The following is a 22,761-nucleotide window of genomic DNA, read 5'->3' on the forward strand; positions in this document are numbered from 1 at the left end:
TTTGGGGTTTTGTGCGGGAGTGAAACGGACACATTCCACCTCGCGTCCTTCCCCAGTTGAGAGTGCGTTCGTATGCTTCCACAACTGGATGGATGACGAGGAACACCATCCTGACCTGCATTCAGCGTGTTTTTAGGCCAGCAGACGAGCGTCGCCTCCTACTTCTGGACTGCTACAGCGCTCACAAAACGCTCACAAAACCCAGGAAGTCAGAGAAGCGCTTGCCGCACAGCGAGTGTACTTGGTCTTTGTGTCTGCAGGCAGCACAGCTTTGGGGCAGCCAGTCGATGTCGGGGGGGGGGGGGGGGCGTTTGCTGGGGATTTAAAGGTAGGGCCTATGTGTATGTCTATGTGCACACATCCGCATAGGTCATCCCATCCCCCGGACCCCGCCGTACATAAGCCAATCTAAGCAGACATGCATGCAGACATTTTTCTATTTGTTGTTTGCATTCGAAAAATACTGCTGAATCTGAGAAACACAATTTGATATATCAATAGGGATTAACATTTATGCCACATCACAGATGCTCTGCTACCCGTTTCCTTTGTTAGACCTTATTTTCATACCACTGATATTACTTTACCACTACTCAGACTACTCTCACCACTACCACTTATACTACTTACTGTATCTGCTGCTACCTATACAACAACAGTAGCTAGTTTTAGGGAGACGAACAAAGCCCACCACTTTCCTCTCGCCACCTCATTTTCTCTTGCCCGCTCGGATGCGCGCGCACAACGCAACTCAACAGTGCGTGTTGAACATTTCGCGGTTCAGACGTTACGGCAGAGACATTCTGTTCGCAGAAGAAGCGCAGACAACACGTGTGCGATTAATGTGCAACACGAAGCTCTACTCATAACATTTATAACTGTTCAAAGTGAGACCGTTCACAAATTAAGGTCTGCCCTATAAATATAAGTATTCTATTGATATTAGAAAAGATTTTCCCCAGCGCAACCTAGGGAAATGTATCCAGTGAAAGACCTTAACGTAGGAAGATTTGTTTGTTTGTTTGTTTGTTTAACGCCCAGCCGACCACGAAGGGCCATATCAGGGCGGTAAGTAGGAAGATATGAACAGTTAGAATAACAATCAGGTAACCTATATCCAATAAATTAAAGGTTTCCATACATAAATAACCAAAACATGATTACAAAGTTAACGAAAGTAGATTCGTAGAATCGCCCAAATCAACGAAAGTCGTTTGTGTTTTTGGTATGAACTTCGTTTCGCCGACAACCGGAAATGACGTGTACGCAACATTTGTGATGTAGCACTTCCTTATATGGAACGAAACGAATGTGGTTGGTTGAAAAAAAGCTGTACTAAATAAGCCTAGCAACCACCACCATCACCATCACATGCAAGACAACTGAACAATACCACGTGAACTACACATCTACATACCGTTTCAACCAAAACGATAACCCATATGAGGGGCAGAGAACATACATGAATTAACTATAGTCTAACAGCGCAATACTGCTGTAACACAGGTTCCTCCACCAACACTCTTCCATCCCTTGACCAACGAATACTTAAGAATGAAGAAGAGCTAACACATTGCTATAAAATGATCTTGCAGAACGTTCAAACCTTTTTGCCTACTTAATGCATCAACATGAACTATCCACTGCAATAATCTCACCTTTGCAATCGCCGGTGTAGCGGTCACACGTGTTGGGCTCACAGTTCTCGTGACAGCTCTTCTCGCACTGACCACCCCACCATCCGGCCTGACACACTGAACAGAATGAACATGATAATTATGTGTCACAACTAGATCTGAGGGATTGGGAGTTGGAGTAGGGTATAGAGTTCCCCCCCTTATCCAGCAAAATGGTACGTTTTGTTCACAAAAAGAGACCAACCATAGCATCTCATAATGCTAAATTCCAACAGCATCAGACTCTAGTGATGAGGGGTAGGGGGAGGGGTTGAAGGGCTATGCACTCTGCCCATCCCCCTACATGCCTGCATGGTAAGCCCCTGTACCGTTGCTTCATTTCGGATACCTCTCTCGCTCGTACACTAGGTCCAGCCCTGCGTGTATTCATTTGCAAAGTTGGTGAGCACAACGAACACACACACACACACACACACACACACACACACACACACACACACACACACACACACACACACACACACACACACACACACACACACACACACACACATTGAGGACATGTCATACCTTCTTGTACAAATATATATGCTTAAATATGTTGACCTGTTAGTTTCAGGCCGACACAATTATTGACTAACATGTTTTGATATCGCTTCGCGCGACTTGTTTTCAGATGCTTTCCAAAATTCGCTGTGTATTAGTTTACCTTGACAGAGATCTCCAAAATATCTTGTTGGGCAAGAAAGGCACAGCCCGGAGTTCTTGTCACACTGGTTCTTCAGACAGTTGGAGCTCTGGCACAAAAACTTGCATTGATCGCCGTATCTGCCTGGCACACAACCTGAAATAACACCACAACACATCCACATGAAATGTTGAAAGGCAAGCTCCTTTTTGTGAACACGGTTTGACTCTCCATCTAATATCTGGACATACTTTTACATGGCAAAAACCCCACACCTGCTATAATATGTCAGCACCACACAGCTAGCCCCTCTAAAAAAATAAAGACACAAATGAGTTTAACACACACACACACACACACACACACACGACACACGTGTCAATCATATGATGATACGATCGGCTTATTGAAAAGTACGTACGATAGGTTAGTTAAAAACCAATCCTTCTTGCTACATGGCGTCGGCTCGTATAACGTTCCATACCCTCGACCGACCAACTGACGATGTATACGATGTATACAGAAATGTCCCCTTGTTTTTGGCGATGTAGCCCTCATAGAAAAAAGAAAGTCATAAACATTTAGGTGTTATTTTTCAAGATAATTGTAAATGGGCCTTACACATACAGTCTATTGTGGCAACTTGTCGAGTAGGCCTACTTGTGGCTTGTTTAACATTTTATCAATATAGGCTCAGTCGAAGATCCCCAAGAAGCAATGTATAAATCCTTTATTTTACCTCATTACATTTGTGACCCTCCACCACGAAATGAGTCGCATGTCACCTCGCGCGGTTCTGCGCTAGGCTTAATATAAGTCTGGGGGATGTCTGGTAACAGTGTGAGTGTCACGTTTCAATATATCACTTAAGGTGATTATGAACCGGTTAATTACTACTAATTAACTAACCACACCACGATCCACTCTCGCAGTCATACAATTAAATAGAGTCAACAAAAGTATAAGTTTCAGACGCCTGTTTATGTATAAACTCACCACCTCCCTCGAGCCTTCACTCAAAATATGTTCCTTTCACGTTCTCAACACGTAAAAAACCCGTGGTCACTGACAAAATGCCAGTGGTATATAGAAAATTAACGTAACACGCTGAACCCGTGTAAATACAGTCAAAATGAGAATGTTCTGTTCAAAAGCTCTAGTTCATGCAGGTGTCACCACCCCACGTTGTCACTACTCCAATGAAATCACAGATACGAAAAGACAACGGTGGTCAACGGGGTGCGTAAGACATGGTGCACTTAGCTTTCTTTCTGTATGCTGGTTAGCCGGTATGCTGGTTAGCCGGGTTGCTGGTTAGCCGGTTTGCTGGTTAGCCGGTTCGCTGGTTAGCCGGTCCGCTGGTTAGCCGGTTCGCTGGTTAGCCGGTCTGCTGGTTAGCCGGTTAGCGTAGCTTCCTCAGGTCCCAGCTCCAACGTCTGCAGCTAGCAGTGTCCCGCCAAAGGCAGCCGTGCAGCAGGTACAGGAAAACGTAACGAAACGAACGAAGGCTGCAAACAGAAAGCATCGGTGCACTAAACATGTCAGCTACCCCTCACCCACCACCTTAAAACATGTCATCTTTAAATATCTCATCGAGCACGTGGGCCTGCACAAAACGGACTTTTTACAACAACAAAACAGTCATTTTCCGTCCTTCTCTCCTTATCTGCAAAAACCATATACAGATTAATATTTTAGCGTCATAGAGAGTACATTATGCGCTAACCTGGAAAGAACAACAGAGAGTAAATTATTCCACAAACACAGACTCATCAACAGCGTTTAATAATGATTTATTACCTCAAAAAGCCTATGATTGTAGTACTCTCTCAAGGAAGCAAAGTCCGCCTCCTCCCTGGAACAGCCTCTGTTCGTCAACAGTGACCAAAACCTCCAGAACCCCTTGTCGAATCCTTATGCGAAAGCCATCGCCGACGAAGGAATGTTGACGACTTGTCCTCAGCAAAATATGTGGCAGTGTGAAGGAAATAACCGGTGGAAGCTCCCCTAGAGTGCCGAATACAATATTCGGTGAAAAACCATCATACTCTAGAAACTGTGTATTAGATCCTTCCCCTTCTGCCGCTGGGTGTCAAGTGTGTCGTCCCGAGTCTCTGACAGACCACCTAGCCAAAATACACGTGACTGACCTTGTCACAAAACCAGTCCAGCTATACACAATTCTGCCTCCCCAAGCAGAAAAAAGACACGAGAAACTCAATCCCTGAAAATCCCGTGCGCGCTGTCAGCGAAAAACCGTCAGCCCTAGCTATGACAGCAGAAACCCCCACTGTAAAACTCGTGCGCTACAAAACATCCGTGCTCGTAGAGCACTGTCAGCAAACTCTGCTGTAGCCCAATATCACGCACAGGCGCTTTCTATCATAATCGACCAAGAACAGGCACTCCACTGAGTGACACTTTCTTGGTCTCTGTCACCCGATCGTGACAGTGAGGGTCACCTTTGTCACAGTTTTGACTAAATGTTTTAACGTAGAGGGGGGAATCGAGACGAGGGTCATATGGTGTATGTGTGTGTGTGTGTGTGTGTGTGTGTGTGTGTGTGTGTGTATGTGTGTGTGTGTGTGTATGTGTGTGTGTGTGTATGTGTGTGTGTGTACCCATGTTTCCACAGGTTTGGTTGCCTAAATCACCATAAGGCAACCATCCACACGTGGATGGCAACCTAAACTCTGGATGGCAACCTAATTGTGTGGATGGTCGCTTCATTTAACACCGTTAAATTGACTTTTTTGACGGAAAGAATGTCATAACAATGTTCAAAATGACATTCTTTCCGTCCTCTGTGGATGGTCGCTTCATTTAACACCGTTAAATTGACTTTTTTGACGGAAAGAATGTCATAACAATGTTCAAAATGACACTCTTTCCGTCCTCTATAGGCGACGAAATAGGTCAAATTTTGTGCATTTTTTAGAGCAAAATTCTACGATGCCGGACCGAGTACTGCACCCAGTGCTGTTGTAGTGCAAGTGCACTAGAAAGGCACTGCACCCAGTGCCGCCTCTTAGGTAACCATCCACACTTTAGGTGTGTGTGTGTGTGTGTGTGTAGGTGTGTGTGTGTGTGTGTGTGTGTGTGTGTGTAGAGCGATTCAGAGAAAACTACTAGACCGATCTTTATGAAACTTGACATGAGAGATCCTGAGTATGGTATCTCCAGACGTTTTTTTTCTCCATTTTTTTGATAAATGTCTTTGATGACGTCATAATTATCTGGATTTTCGTGAACGTTGAGGCGGCACTGTCACGCTCTCATTTTTCAACCAAATTGATTGAAATTTTGACCAAGCAATCTTCGACGAAGGCCGGACTTTGGTATTGCATTTCAGCTTGGTGGCTTCAAAATTAATTAATGACTTTGGTCATTAAAAATCTGAAAATTGTAAAAAAAAACATATAGATATGATATGTTTGGATTAAAAACACGCTCAGAAAGTTAAAACGAAGAGAGGTACAGAAAAGCGTGCTATCCTTTTCAGGCAACTACTACCCCGCTCTTCTTGTCAATTTCACTGCCTTGCCACGAGCGGTGGACTGGCAATGCTACGAGTATACGGTCTTGCTGAAAAATTGCATTGCGTTCAGTTTCATTCTGTGAGTTCGACAGCTTGACTAAATGTTGTATTTTCGCCTTACGCGAATTGTTTTGATTATTGCAATGTTGTGTGGGATAATTGTTCAAAGAAGCTTTCAGATGAGCTGGAGAAACTGCAACTCGAATCCACTAGAATTATTGTTGGTGCTGTTAAAGGCACTTCACACGAAAAATTGTATACAGAATCTGGCTTTATACCACTTACAGAGCGAAGACGTCGTTACAAATTAATGTTATATTATAAAATGGTACGAGGCAATGTACCAAATGACATCAACGTTTTATTGCCACCTCTTGTTTCTGACCTATACCCCTACCACCACAGACGCCCACAAGAGCGTAAGACTCCCCAGTGTAAATCAGATTTTGTACACGTCATCTTTTATTCCTTCTGCAACTAGTCTCTGGAATAAGTTGCCTGAAAATATACAACAATGTGATTCTGTTGGTCTGTTGGTCTGTTCAAGCGACATTTCACAGCTTTTGATATTTCAATTCCACCATATTACTATTCCCCAAATCGCAAAACTGAAGTTTTGCATTGCAGGTTAAGACTTGGAATGAGTGATTTACAGTATGGTATGTTTAATCGCCACCTAGTAAACAACCCGGAATGTTCTGGTGGTTATTTTGCTGAAACTGTTCTTCATTATTTGTTATCATGTCCCCTGTTTAATGATGCAAGAACCGCAACAATCGGTACATTAGCTCCAGAATGACAACAATGGCCCTGATTGGTCAGCGCCCTCAGGTGAACCAAGCGCGGATTGGCTAATAGCATGCGGGGCGAATGTGTCGTATGGAGATGGCGAAGGGAAACAGGAAAACACGACGCGTGCTAGAACAGTGACTATCGAAAAACAGACTCGTGGTGATTTCGGTAACAATGAACGGAGTTGCAATGAACGTTCCGTATCTCTGTCGTCGCCTGTAGAGAGGAGAAGCGTTGAAGTGAGTGCAGGCATTATGAGCCGTGAGCGTGCAGAGAGTCATGTGGATAGTACAGTTCTTGACCTTGGCAGGAAGGGGACACCCCGAAGCGTCCCGGTACCAAAGCGTCCCGGTACCGAAGCGTCCCGGTACCAAAGCGTCCCGGTACCGAAGCGTCCCACTATAACGCGTCACAGGACTTAGACTTTTTTTGTTTTAAACCTTGAGTAAATGACCTTGATTTGACCTTGACTTGACTAACCATATTTTAATTAGAATGAATAACAAATGCTCATTCTGTCCAGATAAGATTGATTTTGTGGAACATTTCTTTTATGAATGTTCTGCTATACATCAAATTTGGGAAAGAATAACCAATAAGGTATTTCAGCAGTATAATGTTAATATAAAAATTGATGTTCAAACAGCACTGTTAGGATACATGAAAACACCTGGTATGTCAAACAATTTAGTAAACTATATCAATTTACTTATTATTGTGGCAAAAATGTGTGTGGGAAAATTCAAATACGGGAAACCAATAGAAATTGTGTGCATGTTTAATTCAGAGTTAGATTTGCGACACATATAGACTGAGAATAATGGTAATTGTAAAATATTTTAATAAAATTGTCCATTGTTGGTATTTGTCCATGATAGAGGTGAAAAGATTAGGGCAAAAGAAGTAAATTTAAATGTGTGGGGGTTTTTTTTGGTTTTTTTTCAAACCCTATCTTTAAGCTGTTGATTTAAAAATGTAAGAAAAAAGAAAAAAGAAAGAGGGAAAAGAAAAAGAAAAAAAGGAAACGGAGCTGAACATTAGGAATAAATTTATGTTATTATTATTTTTATTTATTCATTTATTTAAACATATTAGTTTACTGATAAAGTTTGCTGATTTAAAAATGTACACATTTGACAGAGAAAAGAAAAGACCTATGAAGAAGGTTTGCTCCAAGCCACACACAACAACAACAAAACAAAAAAAACAAAAACAAAAAAGGCAAAAAATAATTGTAGTAGCAAACCTGCATGCAACTGAGGTAAAACAATAAAAAAAAACTAACCATATTTTTTTTTAATTTAATCTTGACCTTGATTTGACCTTGACTTCACTGATTTTTTTAAATTTTGCACAGACCTTGATTTGCTTTCGGTAAAAAAAAATCACTTTTTGTCCAACTTTTCCCCAACTTTACTTTAGATCTGTACTCACAACACACTAATTTGGAAATACTGTACCCGTGTGGACAAGTTCGGGGGAAAAGTCCGTAGGCTTCCGTTCACAAGAGGGATATGTCTGTTATCACACACGCTTTCTGGCTTCACTAAGCGTGAGCGTCGGAAAAAGTCTTTTCAGTTCTGCCTCCGACTTTTCGCGCTGGACCCGAGTACTCTTCAGACTGGCTCGCTCCCCCAGTATGAAAGTTTTTGTCTTGTGCACGTTTAAGACCAAGTGATTGCTCTGTGTGAATTACAGGCATTCCCTTTGCTATATAACACATTGGCATGCGAGCCGAGGATGTGCGTGGTGACTGGTACCGGGACGCTTCGGCACCGGGACGCTTCGGTACCGGGACGCTTCGTGCCCTACTGCGCGGGAGCGTCCCGAAGCGTCCCGGTACCAAAGCGTCCCGGTACCCCTGTGACGCGTTATAGTGGGACGCTTCGGTACCGGGACGCTTCGGCACCGGGACGCTTCGGTACCGGGACGCTTCGGTACCGGGACGCTTCGTGATGTACCCGGCAGGAAACGTGTTGCTGGTGTGTGTGGCAGTGACAACGTAACTGAAGTTGGTATTATTATTACGAATGGAGCGAGTGAGAGAGAGAGAGAAAACGCCCTGTTTGAGCGGGAGAATGAGATTGAGATTGAGAATGGGAATGTGAGTGAGAATGAGAAGGAGGATGGGAGCGAATCTGAGAGTAACAACTCAGAAAGGGTGAGTGAGCCAGTGTGTCAAAAAGAACGTATGCGTTTCGTATCGTTAAATGTTGGTGGATTGTTGTCAAAACTGAAATATCCAGAATTCAACGAGCTGTTTTTGTGCAACGATATTATATGCCTGTCGGAAACAAAGCTAGATGATTTTGATTTCTGTGAAGTTGAAGGGTTCACCTGTTTTAAGAAAAACAGATTGATATGTAAACGAAAGTCGGGTGGGGTTGCAGTTTATATCAGGGACGAGCTCTGTAAACACATTAAGATTGTAGAAGACATTAAATTAAAAACAAGAATTGAAGAAAGTGCCAACAGTAAATACAGGTTTGTGAACTTCCCAGTATTTCAAGATGGTATTTTTATTGAGCTGTCTGAACATGTAGGTCAGCAGATGATTGAAAGGTTATTGTTGTGTGTGGTATATTTGCCACCAGAAGGCTCACCCTATGTCAGACCCAGTGTTTACCAAGAGTTAGAAGAAACACTATCATATTCGAATGCAGAAAAGGTTGTCATGATTGGAGATTTTAATGCTAGAAGTGGATATGCAAGAGACTATTTGGAAGACTGTGCTATTATGAATGAATTAACTGATGAAGTATCAACAGTGCAGATGATGGACATGTTTGGAATTATAAAAGAGAGGTGCTCAATGGACCATGTTATGAACAATTTTGGCCGCAGTTTTAATGACTTTTGTATTAGTCAACGATTATTAATAGTGAACGGCAGAATGGGAGAGGACGCAAGATTGGGTCGAGTAACTTGTAATAATGTGAGTTTGGTAGATTATGTACTAGCTTCGCCTAATGTTTTTCCGTCATTTTCAAAATTTCAAGTATGTGACTATAATAAATGTTTATCTGATGTCCATTGTCCTATATTTTTTGCCCTGTCAGATATCCTAATGGACAAAGAACACGTTGAGAATGAAACTGAAAGCAATTATAACACTAGCAGTGTGTTGAAACCAATATGGAAAGTAGGTGCAAATCAGAATTGTGTAGATGAAATTGATGATAATAAAGTATTATTAGTGGAAGGAATATTAGTTTCCCTAATTGGTAGCGTAGAGGATGTAACTCAGGACCAGATCGATAATGTAATGAAACAAATAGAAGATATTCTATCCGAAGCTGCCAATAAATTGAACATGCTTAGAAAGAATAAGCAGAAGAAAAAAATAAATACATGTAGCAGTAACGATGCTCATAGCGGAGTTAAGAACATTTGGTTTGATAAAGAATGTAAACAGACAAGAAGGAAATATAGAAAAATAAAGAGAAATTTAAAGCCCAACCAAATAACAGAGAGATTATACAAGATAAGGTCCAAGCATTCAAGGATTATAAGGGAACACTGAGTAAAAGTTATAATAGTTATTTAAAGCAGCTACATAAGAAAATTCGAACAATGAAGTCTTCTGACCCCAGCAGTTATTGGAAACTGATAAGTGGATGTGACCAGCAGAAGAAACAAGCGATGCATGATATATCCCGTGAAGTATTCGTAAAACATTTTGAAAAACTTAGTAATCTATCTGACCACGACTTGATTGATGTGCAAGATGATGTGCTTGATGACATAGACCTTATGAATGAACAATTGAATGTTTATATTACAAAGGAGGAGGTGATGATATGTGTAAACAGTTTAAAGAATAACAAAGCTTGCGGATATGATGGTATTTTAAACGAGTTTTTGAAATATTCCTCACCAAAACTATTAACTATTGTAACACGTTTATTTAACTTGATATGGCATACTGGGAAAATGCCTAAAGCTTGGACAGTGGGGTATATAAGCCCAATCTTTAAAGGTAAAGGCTCAGCAGCCGACCCTGATAATTATAGAGGAATCAGTGTACTAAGTTGTTTTGGAAAACTTTTTACAAGTGTGATAAATAAAAGTGCATGCATTTCTGGATGACAATTCTGTGATCGGCAACGAACAAGCTGGATTCCGAAAAGGCCACTCTACTGTAGACCACATTTTTGCACTACATTGTCTTATTGATATATTTGTACAACAAAAAAAAAAGTTATATTGTGCTTTCATTGATCTGCGTAAGGCTTTTGATTATGTGCAACGCAGTCTCCTGTAGCAAAAGCTGATGCAACGGAATATTAATGGTAAGGTATTGAATGTAATTAAGGACATGTATGATAAGGCAAAATTGTGCGTGAAGGTGAATAGTGTATTCTCCGAGGCGTTCACCTCAAACATCGGGCTTCTCCAGGGCGAAAATTTATCACCGATTCTTTTCTCACTATTTTTAAATGACCTGAAGCAGTTTTTGATTGAATATGATGTCAGCCTAGAGTTGCCCCTGAAAAGAGCGCAAGAAATAGATGTTGAACGCATTAATGACTATATGTATTTGTTCCTGTTAATATATGCTGATGATACTGCAATACTCGCCGAAACGCCTGGCGAAATGCAAAAAGCCCTGGATGGACTAGATCGTTATTGTAAAAACTGGGGACTAAGCATAAATATTGAAAAGACAAAAATAGTTGTTTTTTCGCGGGGGAAAATACGGAATATCCCAATTTTTTTCTTGAATGGAGTACCTGTCCAAGTAGTTTGGGACTATGTGTACTTAGGTGTACTATTTAACTATAATAACAAATTTCATAATGCCATGAAACGTCAATGTTTGATTGGTAACCGTGCAATGTTCTCGTTAATTCGAAAATGTAGAAAACTAAATTTACCAATTGACGTGCAATTGGATCTTTTTGAGAAGTGTGTACATCCAATTTTGCTGTATGGTTGTGAGGTGTGGGGATATGATTCATTAGACATATTATCAAGGTTTCAATTGCGATTTTTAAAAATGCTTCTTGATGTATATACAACTACACCCACCTGTATGGTTTACGGAGAGCTTGGTCGTTATCCGATTAGAATTGAGGTACAATGTCAGTTACTGGTTTATTGGTATAAACTGATGAAAGTAATGAACGATGGTGCGAATAAGATGTCCTGTTTAATGTTAAAGCTACATTTGAAGTTGTACCATGTACAAAACGTTAAACTGCCCTGGTTGTCGCATGTCAATACTATGTTAAATAAGTTGGGTCTATCATATTTATGGACAACTCAGAGTCTTGCCGTCTCAGGTTTTAAAAACGTTGTAAAGCAAAGGCTAAGAGATCAATTCCTGCAGGAATGGAACACTGACGTGAACGCCAACGGCTTGTGTTTTAATTACAGAATATATAAAAAGGATTTTTGTCTAGAAAGGTATTTGCCTTGTTTGCCTAGGAAATTCCAAGTTAAATTAGCAAAATTTAGAACAAGCAATCATAAGTTGCCAATACATCAGCTTAGATTTTTTAATGCTCCTAGAAATGAAAGATTGTGTGATATGTGCGATAAAAATGAATCAGGTGATGAGTTTCACTATTTGTTCATTTGTACCGACGAAAGTATAGTGTCTGAAAGAAGAAAATTAATTAGTCCTTATTACCGATCTCACCCAAATTGTTTAAAATATGAACAGTTAATGAATTGTAAATCTAAGATAAAACTAATGAAGCTAGCAAGATGTGTAGCCCACGTTATGATTTTAGTATGTTAGCGTTATATCTAGTTTCTTTATTGGTATGTATATGTATGTAATATATGCTTTTGTTTTGTTTTGTGTTTTTACAAAAGATGCATGGCATAATGGTATCGCTAATTTATTTCGGCTGTATATTATCGTTGTCCGCTTAATGTATATAATTATATTATCTGTCTGATCTCTTACCTGATTTTGTTAAACCTATTTTTCTTTTATTTTTGTTTGTATGTATGGAAGCGTATATTGCCAAATTATTTTGTTTGGTTGTATAGTATTGTTGTATGTGTCCGCTCAATGTGTATACATTTATTAACTGTCTGATTTGTTACCTTTTTTTGTTAAAATTATATCTTTGTTTCAAAGCCCTCTGGGCCCAAAACAATAAAATACTTGACTTGACTTGTTAATATTGACACACTCCTGACAGGTGATTCAAACATTTCCATATTTGAAAATAGTACTATTTTTGTTGTTGTCCAAAGCTATATTGAGAAATCAAACCGCTTTGGGACACCTGTTTTTTTTTGTTTTTTTTTAATATATTACTTGGGGCCCATCTACTTTTTGATATTTTGTTGTGTCTTTCGTTCTCGTTTTGTACTTGTTTTCGTTTTCGGTATTGACACAGATTGTGTTCGATAATTAAAACTAAGTTTTCCTTGTTTTTGTTTTGTTTTTGTTTTTGTTTTGTTTTTTCCAAAAATGTGTTGCATTGATCATATTCGGCCATGAAATTTCAGGCATGTTTATGTTAGCACTTATCATAAGTTTTAAACCTGTTGTGCTCCTTCTTAATGATGTTGTTATATTATCATGTGTCTGTTTACGAATAAAATAATGTTTAAACAAAAATTGAAGGCACGGTTCCTAAACAAGCCACGGTGACACGAAGAAACGATTCATGACGACTATTCAACAACTTCTGATGAAAAGAACAAAACAATGGCGGAACCCTACGTCCTTCAACAAAACGAATTACGTCATTGTTTTCAGGCGGCGGAAATATCGCGTGTCGCGACACACACACAAACAAAAAACACCCCCACCCCCTCACACACACACACACACACACACACACAAACACCTACACACACACAAACACCTACACACAAACATCTACACACACACACACACACACACACACACACACGCCAACACTCACACACACACACACACACACACGCCAACACTCACACTCTCACACACACACTCACACACACACACACACCACACATACACGCACTTACCCCCACACACCCACCCGTACACCCCCCCAGATACCCCGAAACACACACATACACACACACACACACATACACACACGCACCTACATACACACAGTCACTACCCAACCACCCATACACACACACACACACACACACACACACTGTTAACACCCTAGCAAATGCCCAGTATCATGCACACGCCCACCCCTCACTTTGGGCCAAAAGTTGTGTAGACGGGTCACTACCTAGCAAACGCCCACCCCTCACTTTGGGCCAAAAGTTGTTTAGACGGGTCACTACCTAGCAAACGCCCACCCCTCACTTTGGGCCAAAAGTTGTTTAGACGGGTCACTACCTAGCAAACGCCCACCCCTCACTTTGGGCCAAAAGTTGTGTAGACGGGTCACTACCTAGCAAACGCCCACCCCGGTTTTTTGGGGTTTTGTGCGGGAGAGAAACGGACACATTCCACCTCGCGTCCTTCCCCAGTTGAGAGTGCGTGCGTATGCATCCACAACTGGATGGATGACGAGGAACACCATCCTGACCTGGATTCAGCGTGTTTTTAGGCCAGCAGACGAGCGTCGCCTCCTACTTCTGGACTGCTACAGCGCTCACAAAACGCTCACAAAACCCAGGAAGTCAGAGAAGCGCTTGCCGCACAGCGAGTTGACTTGGTCTTTGTGTCTGCAGGCAGCACAGCTTTAGGGCAGCCAGTCGATGTCGGTTTTGCCAAACCTTTTAAAATTGGCACCAGAGACCGCTGGGTTGAGTAGACTGAGAGAAGCAAGACCATCGGCAGCTGCTGGCAACCTCAATAGTGGGGCGTGTATGTTGCAAAATCATTCAAATCATGCAACAAACACCAAATTTAGCAAACATGAAGAGTTTTATGTGCTTAACAAAACCTGATACAGACCCACCGCGAAAAATTAAAAAAATTGTAGTTTTTAAACAATGTTTCAAAATGGCCGCCAGTGTAAACGGTTGGGTATGTTAGACATATTTCACTTCATGTGATTAACAGCAAATTTGGCGTAAATGGACATTTGCTTTTGCTTAACAAAACCTGAGCCACCGTGAAAAAAATAAGAAATTGGTAGTTTTTTAACAATTTTCAAAATGGCCGCCAATGAAAAGGGTATTTAGGCATTTTTGATGCTACAAGACATTCTCTTGCAATAGAAACTAACACAAAAACATTTTTAAACAAAACAATACATGTATTGTTGGTGCAGAGAATGATTGGACGGTGTGGGTGGCAGGGTTGAAGAATTTGTGGATTACCTAAACTGTGCCAAAAAAATATATTGCACCAGTTTTCATACCAAAACGAAAACATTCATTCCTGTGCCGTTGTATTCAATGTTTGCTATTGGGGGCACTCAACTTGGCTATCTGGAACACTTTTAAGATAAAAGGTGGCCTTTACATGGGTTATTTGACCGCCACCCAAATAAGGGTACCCCCAAAATAAAACTGATAAAAATGTAATATATCAACTCAAAAGTCGACTAAAATTCATAATCGCTGTATTTAGAAAACGTTGTTTGTTCTCATGTGTTTACACAACCAGCACATTCCGGCAAGTGGCCATACTCCAAAAAAAACTTTGGCAGTACTTGAAACAACCATCTGCAATACATGCGAAGTCAAAAATATGTGGGATGTAAGTCAACAAACCTGTGGCAGTTTTAAAAATATTATTTCGTGAAGATTCGAAAGTGTACTCAAACGGTTGAACTACGCCTCGTGTGTAGACACACATTCCTGAAAGTTTCAACGGCGGCAACCCACTTGGTCATTGCTAAAATACATGGATTTTAGTTGACTTGGGTATCCCTCAAATTTGACACATCAACATCTCATCCGTGAGATCGACACATACATCAGTGGGAACAATGGCACAACACTAGAAATATGCAAGATGGCGAAATAAAACAACCTGTTCTGGATGGATAATCAAGTTGACTTTCTTTTCGTATACAACAGTGACCCAGTTGTGCCTCAGGAATTGTCGTCGGCTTTTTAAAAGGTACTCTAAGTTTTTGTCACATCTCTTTGTCACGTCAATGGTATCCTTATTTTGACGGCGTTCAAGTGACCCCTGTAAATACATCTTCTTATAGCGAAGATGCGAGGCTTTAATGGCATAGAAAGTTTGAATAAAATGACACAGGAATATATGTTTGAGTTGGGGTATGAAAATGGGTGCAATAATATTTTTGCAGTTTAGATGCTGACAGTTTTCACAGGCATGCAAGCACATTTGCAGAGAGCAGTGCCTTGCAGTCCTTCTTTGCAGCATATGCAGCGTTTTGTTGAACACCTCTTCTTGCAGGCACACTTCATGAGTTCTCGGCACACGCTGGATACCTCTTGAAAGCTCGTCCAGAATGACTCCCACTATCAAGCCTTGAACTGCCAGCCTACAGAGTTGGGTAGTCTAATAGGTAGATGGCTCTTCTCAATCATGTCCTGCAGCAGCACCTCACTTGTAAGGGGATTATGGTCAATTTGGCAGCTCTTTTTACTGAAGAGGTACCGTCTAGCACTGTTCACACCCAGTACGTTGCTGGTTTTGTCCTACAGATGTACACCAAAAAGCTCTTGTCAGTGGTACTCAGCTTACAAAGAGGAGCAGACAACCTGAAGAAAGTTTGAGTGACGTTTTCAAATGCTTGCCATACTTCCCAAGCCTTCTGTTTCCCCAATACCATTGAAGAACGACATAGTGTCACAGCCTGTAAGGCTATGCAAAATGGGCAGACAGGGTGACTTCTCTTGGCCAATGGCTTTGGCAATGTGGCGATACACTTCACGAGCAGAAAAAAACGCTACACAGCTGGAATGAGAAGCAGACTGTCTGGCCTCCTCTACAGCCATGGTGCAGGAAATCAGCCTGGGGTACCCTTCACACAAAAGATGAAAAGTGACATTTTTATTTGAATGTATTTGAATAATGTTTACTATCTCAGAGAGTCGGTCAAAGCCGGGGTAGCAAGCCTTCACACAACAGACCAAAATGAAAGAATTTTATTTCATGAATTCGTATAATTCTTAATGTTTCAGGTTTAAAAAAAACCACAGTTTCCAATGACTCAACAGATTCTGGAATCTTTCTGACCGCTACATTTATTCGCTTCAAACAGTCGCTAACAGAATGTTGACCATAGTGAGGGTACGGTAAACCCACCAAATTCACAGAGGTCGCTTACAAATGTGCAAACATGTTCCAATTAATGAAAATAAAAAAAGCTTACTGTTAAGCTGGACAGGATGTATTAGGTAACAAACCTTGATAGTACCAGTGAAATCAGCTCCCTTCTGTGGCACCGGTATAATTGCTCATACTACAGTATATTCACGCAGAACGCTTGTTCCCAGGAACCGGCATGTGGTGTAACTCTTGTATATCCTGTAAAAATGAAATTCACACCAATGCACAGTCAACTTAAAATAAGCAAAAGGATGAGAAACAAGCAACAAACCAAAATTGTAAAACTAGAGCGGTACCTCTTCATTTTTCAAAACCACTTATAAATCTCATTTGATTAGCATACACTGTATGTATGCTTTTGTCTGTTACCTACCGTCTTTGAAAGTTTGATCACAACACTGTAAAGACATGGGGAGTGGTGTTTTTATCTCCAGCTGGTCATCCTACTATTTGGGCTACCCTCACTCAGTTTTTGACTCTACTCCTCCCCACCTCAGCCGTTTAGAGACTTATGGAAGTCCTTAACGTAGGCAGGACTAATTATCATGCCATGAACAATCTCTTTCTCCTCGCCTTTCATTCAAAGTTCGTTTAATCTGTTTAAAATCACCAGCGTGGGGATCATGATTTCCTTACTTGTAATCAACAGATAGATCTAGATCTATCAGAATCAAAATCCAGCTAATGAGCTTGTATTGCAAGATTAAACAAAGTCTCTGCATTTCAGCGCTTCACCCGATGAATAACAGACCCCAGGGGAGAATTAAACAGTAAAATGATGTGACATTGGTGAATGGATGCGTATTCTTGAAAACTTACCTTCAGAAACGTTGTTTTCGCTCAAATCAAAACACGCAATGTTGCGGAGGCCGCCATCTTGAATGTTCATGCTGCGGATATAAAAAAATTCTAAAAACGATCAAATTAAATACCAGAACACAAAAATACCCATAAGAGTATTTATTTCATGCATGTGTTATCAGCAGACAACTTCTGGTGCATGGTGAACCATTGAATTTTACATTTGCTGAGTTGGGAATATTTACTGCTGAGCGCTTTTGGTACGAACTTCGTCTGCTGTAAATGCAGCCTTTTATTCACTATCAAAAACAAAAAAACAGATTTCTGAAGTGGCTCTGTATCTGAAATCCCTTAAATAGTTATAAGGAACAATATCACAAAGTATGATGTTTGTTGCAAGATGTGAATGATTGATTAGTGCGTCTGCAACATACGAGCCCCACTACAAGCAGCCTAGAAGACAACACGTCATCAATTGGGTCAGCAGGGCGTGGGAGAAAATACGACCTTAAACGATCGTTACGTCCTTTCTCAGGTGCGCAATCTCAAACGCCATGGACGGTTCCCAAGATGATCAAATACTTGAGTGGTTTCCAGATGAAATCGGCGCTATCCTGCCTCGCGATCACGGCAATGAAGATGCTACAGAAGAAGCTGAGAGTGGAGACGACAGTGAAGACGATGATGTTGACTTCGAAGGACTAGAATGAGCCCACGCTCATCAACCCTACCAGATCTCCAAACAAGATAAGAAACTGTGTTTGTGCTTACGTTATTCTGGGAATTAGAAGAATCAAGGTCACTTGTGTTCTTCTTATTTTCTTTGTTTTCCTTGATCTTTATTTGTGTAAACAAACAGTGTTTCATTTTTCATTAACATTGCACAACACACATAGTTGTATTACTGTTTCTCTCTCTTGAAAATGGGATGACACTTTATCTTGCAAAGGGGTGTGTATATTCTAGCAAACGCCTACCCCCTACTTTTACCCGCAATCTGTGCGGAGCGGGGGGGGGGGGGGCGTTTGCTGGGGATTTAAAGGTATGTGTATGTCTATGTGCACACATCCGCATAGGTCATCCCATCCCCCGGACCCCGCCGTACATAATCATAAGCCAATATAAGCAGACATGCATGCAGACATTTTTCTATTTAATTTTTGCATTCGAAAAATACTGCTGAATCGGAGAAACACAATTTGATATATCAATAGGGATTAACATTTATGCCACATCACAGATGCTCTGCTACCCGTTTCCTTTATTAGACCTTATTTTCATACCACTGATATTACTTTACCACTACTGAGACTACTCTCACCACTACCACTTATACTACTTACTGTATCTGCTGCTACCTATACAACAACAGTAGCTAGTTTTAGGGAGACGAACAAAGCCCACCACTTTCCTCTCGCCACCTCATTTTCTCTTGCCCGCTCGGATGCGCGCGCACAACGCAACTCAACAGTGCGTGTTGAACATTTCGCGGTTCAGACGTTACGGCAGAGACATTCTGTTCGCAGAAGAAGCGCAGACAACACGTGTGCGATTAATGTGCAACACGAAGCTCTACTCATAACATTTATAACTGTTCAAAGTGAGACCGTTCACAAATTAAGGTCTGCCCTATAAATATAAGTATTCTATTGATATTAGAAAAGATTTTCCCCAGCGCAACCTAGGGAAATGTATCCAGTGAAAGACCTTAAAGTAGGAAGATTTGTTTGTTTGTTTGTTTGTTTGTTTGCTTAACGCCCAGCCGACCACGAAGGGCCATAATTATCAGGGCGGTAAGTAGGAAGATATGAACAGCTAAAAGAACAACCAGGTTACCTATATCCAATAAATTAAAAGTTTCCATACAAAAATAACCAAAACATTATCACAAAGTCAAATAAAGTAGATTCGTAGAATCGCCCAAATCAACGAAAGTCGTTTGTGGCACAGTTTTGGTATGAACTTCGTTTCGCCGCTAACCGGAAATGACGTGTACACAACATTTGTGATGTAGCACTTCCTAAAATGGCACAAAACGAATATGGTTGGTTGAAAAAAAGCTGATCTAAATAAGCCTAGCAACCACCACCATCACCATCACATGCAAGACAACTGAACAATACCACGTGAACTACACGTAGAGGTTACATGCCGAGTCTCAGTGATTATCAAAAATAATGGTCGAAGTTAGCGGATCATGAAAAATGCGAGCTTTAGCGAGCTTTTTCATGACCGCGAACTGAGACCATTATTTTTGATAATCACTGAGACGAGGTGTGTAACCTCTTTATTCCTCCTTTCTTCAGTTATTCAAAGAAAAGAGGAGTTTTTTTGCGAAAGTTTGATCGAATCCTATTCTCTCAACCAGTCAACCTGCGCAGGCGATCGATTAATTCGCGGTTGTATAGTTCCGTGCAAATCATTCTATTCTGTTAACACTTCTTGTCAGTTTTCCTATTTTAGGCTAAAATCAAGTACACAGATATGCTGTTATTCTGCTGTGGCGGCAAAGGCAGATATTGTGTGTTCTGTATATGTTTTGGTATCGCTTAGGGTAATGTTTTTTCGTCAAATGGGACTAGCAGACGAACTTTTGCACCCGTGTTCCAACGTTAAAAACTGTATGAAGTTCAGTTTTCCGGGGAAAATAGTGTATGAAACCCCTTTATGTTGTTTAAATTGATGAGATGTGTGCATTTGGTTGCGTGTGATCTGTTTATTAAATGAAATATTGTTGAAAACTGACCGTCGGATTGCAGTCTGTTGTCGAAGGAACTGAGTGAAAAGAAGGGGAACTACTCTTGTCGCTAGACAAAGTATGAGTTACTTGCCTTGGGAAATTGCTTGTGATGAACGGCTTGAGCCACGGCAGATGAGATTCAGAAAACAACCGAACTCATGGATTTTATATGGAGATTCATGTGTTCAGGCCTGTAGTTGTTAATTTAAATGCGGTATGTTTGTATTGTTTGCTCCAGAGATGTATACTTCGTACATTAGAGCGTTCTGAACTTTTCAGTCGCAAAAAGTAGTACCGAAACAGAACAACCTCTCAACCCATTGCACTATCGAGGATTCAGGCTGTTGCTGGGTCGTTATTTGTTTGGTTGCTGGGTCATTATCGAAAAATAACTACCCCTACAAGTTTACAGAGGTAAAGAAGCAGAGGGGGGAATAAATCTACATACCGTTTCAACCAAAACGATAACCCATATGAGGGGCAGAGAACATACATGAATTAACTATAGTCTAACAGCGCAATACTGCTGTAACACAGGTTCCTCCACCAACACTCTTCCATCCCTTGACCAACGAATACTTAAGAATGAAGAAGAGCTAACACATTGCTATAAAATGATCTTGCAGAACGTTCAAACCTTTTTGCCTACTTAATGCATCAACATGAACTATCCACTGCAATAATCTCACCTTTGCAATCGCCGGTGTAGCGGTCACACGTGTTGGGCTCACAGTTCTCGTGACAGCTCTTCTCGCACTGACCACCCCACCATCCGGCCTGACACACTGAACAGAATGAACATGATAATTATGTGTCACAACTAGATCTGAGGGATTGGGGGTTGGAGTAGGGTATAGAGTTCTTGGGTTGCGAAAGCAACCCCCCCCCCCCCCCCCTTATCCAGCAAAATGGTACGTTTTGTTCACAAAAAGAGACCAACCATAGCATCTCATAATGCTAAATTCCAACAGCATCAGACTCTAGTGATGAGGGGTAGGGGGAGGGGTTGAAGGGCTCTGCACTCTGCCCATCCCCCTACATGCCTGCATGGTAAGCCCCTGTACCGTTGCTTCATTTCGGATACCTCTCTCGCTCGTACACTAGGTCCAATCCTGCGTGTATTCATTTGCAAAGTTGGTGAGCACAACGAACACACACACACACACACACACACACACACACACACACACACACACACACACACACACACACACACATACACACACACACAGACACACACACACACACATTGAGGACATGTCATACCTTCTTGTACAAATATATATGCTTAAATAGGTTGACCTGTTAGTTTCAGGCCGACATAATTATTGACTAACATGTTTTGATATCGCTTCGCGCGACTTGTTTTCAGATGCTTTCCAAAATTCGCTGTGTATTAGTTTACCTTGACAGAGATCTCCAAGGTATTTTGTTGGGCAAGAAAGGCACAGCCCGGAGTTCTTGTCACACTGGTTCTTCAGACAGTTGGAGCTCTGGCACACAGACTTGCATTGATCGCCGTATCTGCCTGGCACACAACCTGAAATAACACCACAACACATCCACATGAAATGTTGAAAGGCAAGCTCCTTTTTGTGAACACGGTTTGACTCACCATCTAATATCTGGACATACTTTTACATGGCAAAAACCCCACACCTGCTATATGTTAGCACCACACAGCTAGCCCCTCTAAAAAATAAAGACACAAATGAGTTTAACACACACACACACACACACACACACACACACACACACACACACACACACACACACACACACACACACACACACACACACACACACACACACACACACACATACACTCGCACCAACACACACACACACACACACACACACACTGTCGCGTTGAATAAAGTACTTTGGAAATGAATGAGAAGAAATGAACAATTCCAGTGATCTGAAGCCGGTTACGAAGTCACATGAACGTGCTCCAGAAGGTTAGAATAAAAGCAAATAAAAATAATTTCCCAGTTCAGGATTTCCCAGTTGATTACAACGACACACGTGTCAATGATGATACGATCGGCTTATTGAAAAGTACGTACGATAGGTTAGTTAAAAAACAATCCTTCTTGCTACATGGCGTCGGCTCGTATAACGTTCCATACCCTCGACCGACCAACTGACGATGTATACGATGTATACAGAAATGTCCCCTTGTTTTTGGCGATGTAGCCCTCATAGAAAAAGAAAGTCATAAACATTTAGGTGTTGTTTTTCAAGATAATTGTAAATGGGCCTTACATATACAGTCTATTGTGGCAACTTGTCGAGTACTTGAGGCTTGTTTAACATTTTATCAATAATTATAGGCTCAGTCGAAGATCCCCAGAAGCAATGTATAAATCCTTTATTTTACCTCAT

The 22,761-nt window shown here is 41.1% G+C and overlaps 2 protein-coding genes across 3 annotated transcripts in view; both read right to left on the reverse strand.

Annotated features, from left to right (window-relative positions):
* The window catches only part of LOC138965706 (scavenger receptor class F member 2-like), a 50,673-nt gene that overhangs the window by 5,430 nt on the left and 22,482 nt on the right, over positions 1-22,761 (reverse strand). For both annotated transcript variants that reach the window (XM_070337884.1, XM_070337883.1), the window contains exons 7-10: positions 21,779-21,913; positions 21,063-21,158; positions 2,347-2,481; positions 1,659-1,754 (exon numbers count right to left, since the gene is read on the reverse strand). In XM_070337884.1, the coding sequence (XP_070193985.1) occupies positions 1,659-1,754; positions 2,347-2,481; positions 21,063-21,158; positions 21,779-21,913 (462 nt within the window). The remainder of the gene's footprint in view (positions 1-1,658; positions 1,755-2,346; positions 2,482-21,062; positions 21,159-21,778; positions 21,914-22,761) is intronic.
* The window catches only part of LOC138965701 (uncharacterized), a 53,108-nt gene continuing 33,634 nt past the window's right edge, over positions 3,288-22,761 (reverse strand). Inside the window, exon 2 of the mRNA XM_070337876.1 lies at positions 3,288-4,541. The gene's annotated coding sequence lies outside the window, so the exon portion shown is untranslated. The remainder of the gene's footprint in view (positions 4,542-22,761) is intronic.

The sequence above is a fragment of the Littorina saxatilis genome, linkage group LG4, assembly GCF_037325665.1.
Source record: "Littorina saxatilis isolate snail1 linkage group LG4, US_GU_Lsax_2.0, whole genome shotgun sequence".
Lineage (NCBI taxonomy): Eukaryota > Metazoa > Mollusca > Gastropoda > Littorinimorpha > Littorinidae > Littorina > Littorina saxatilis.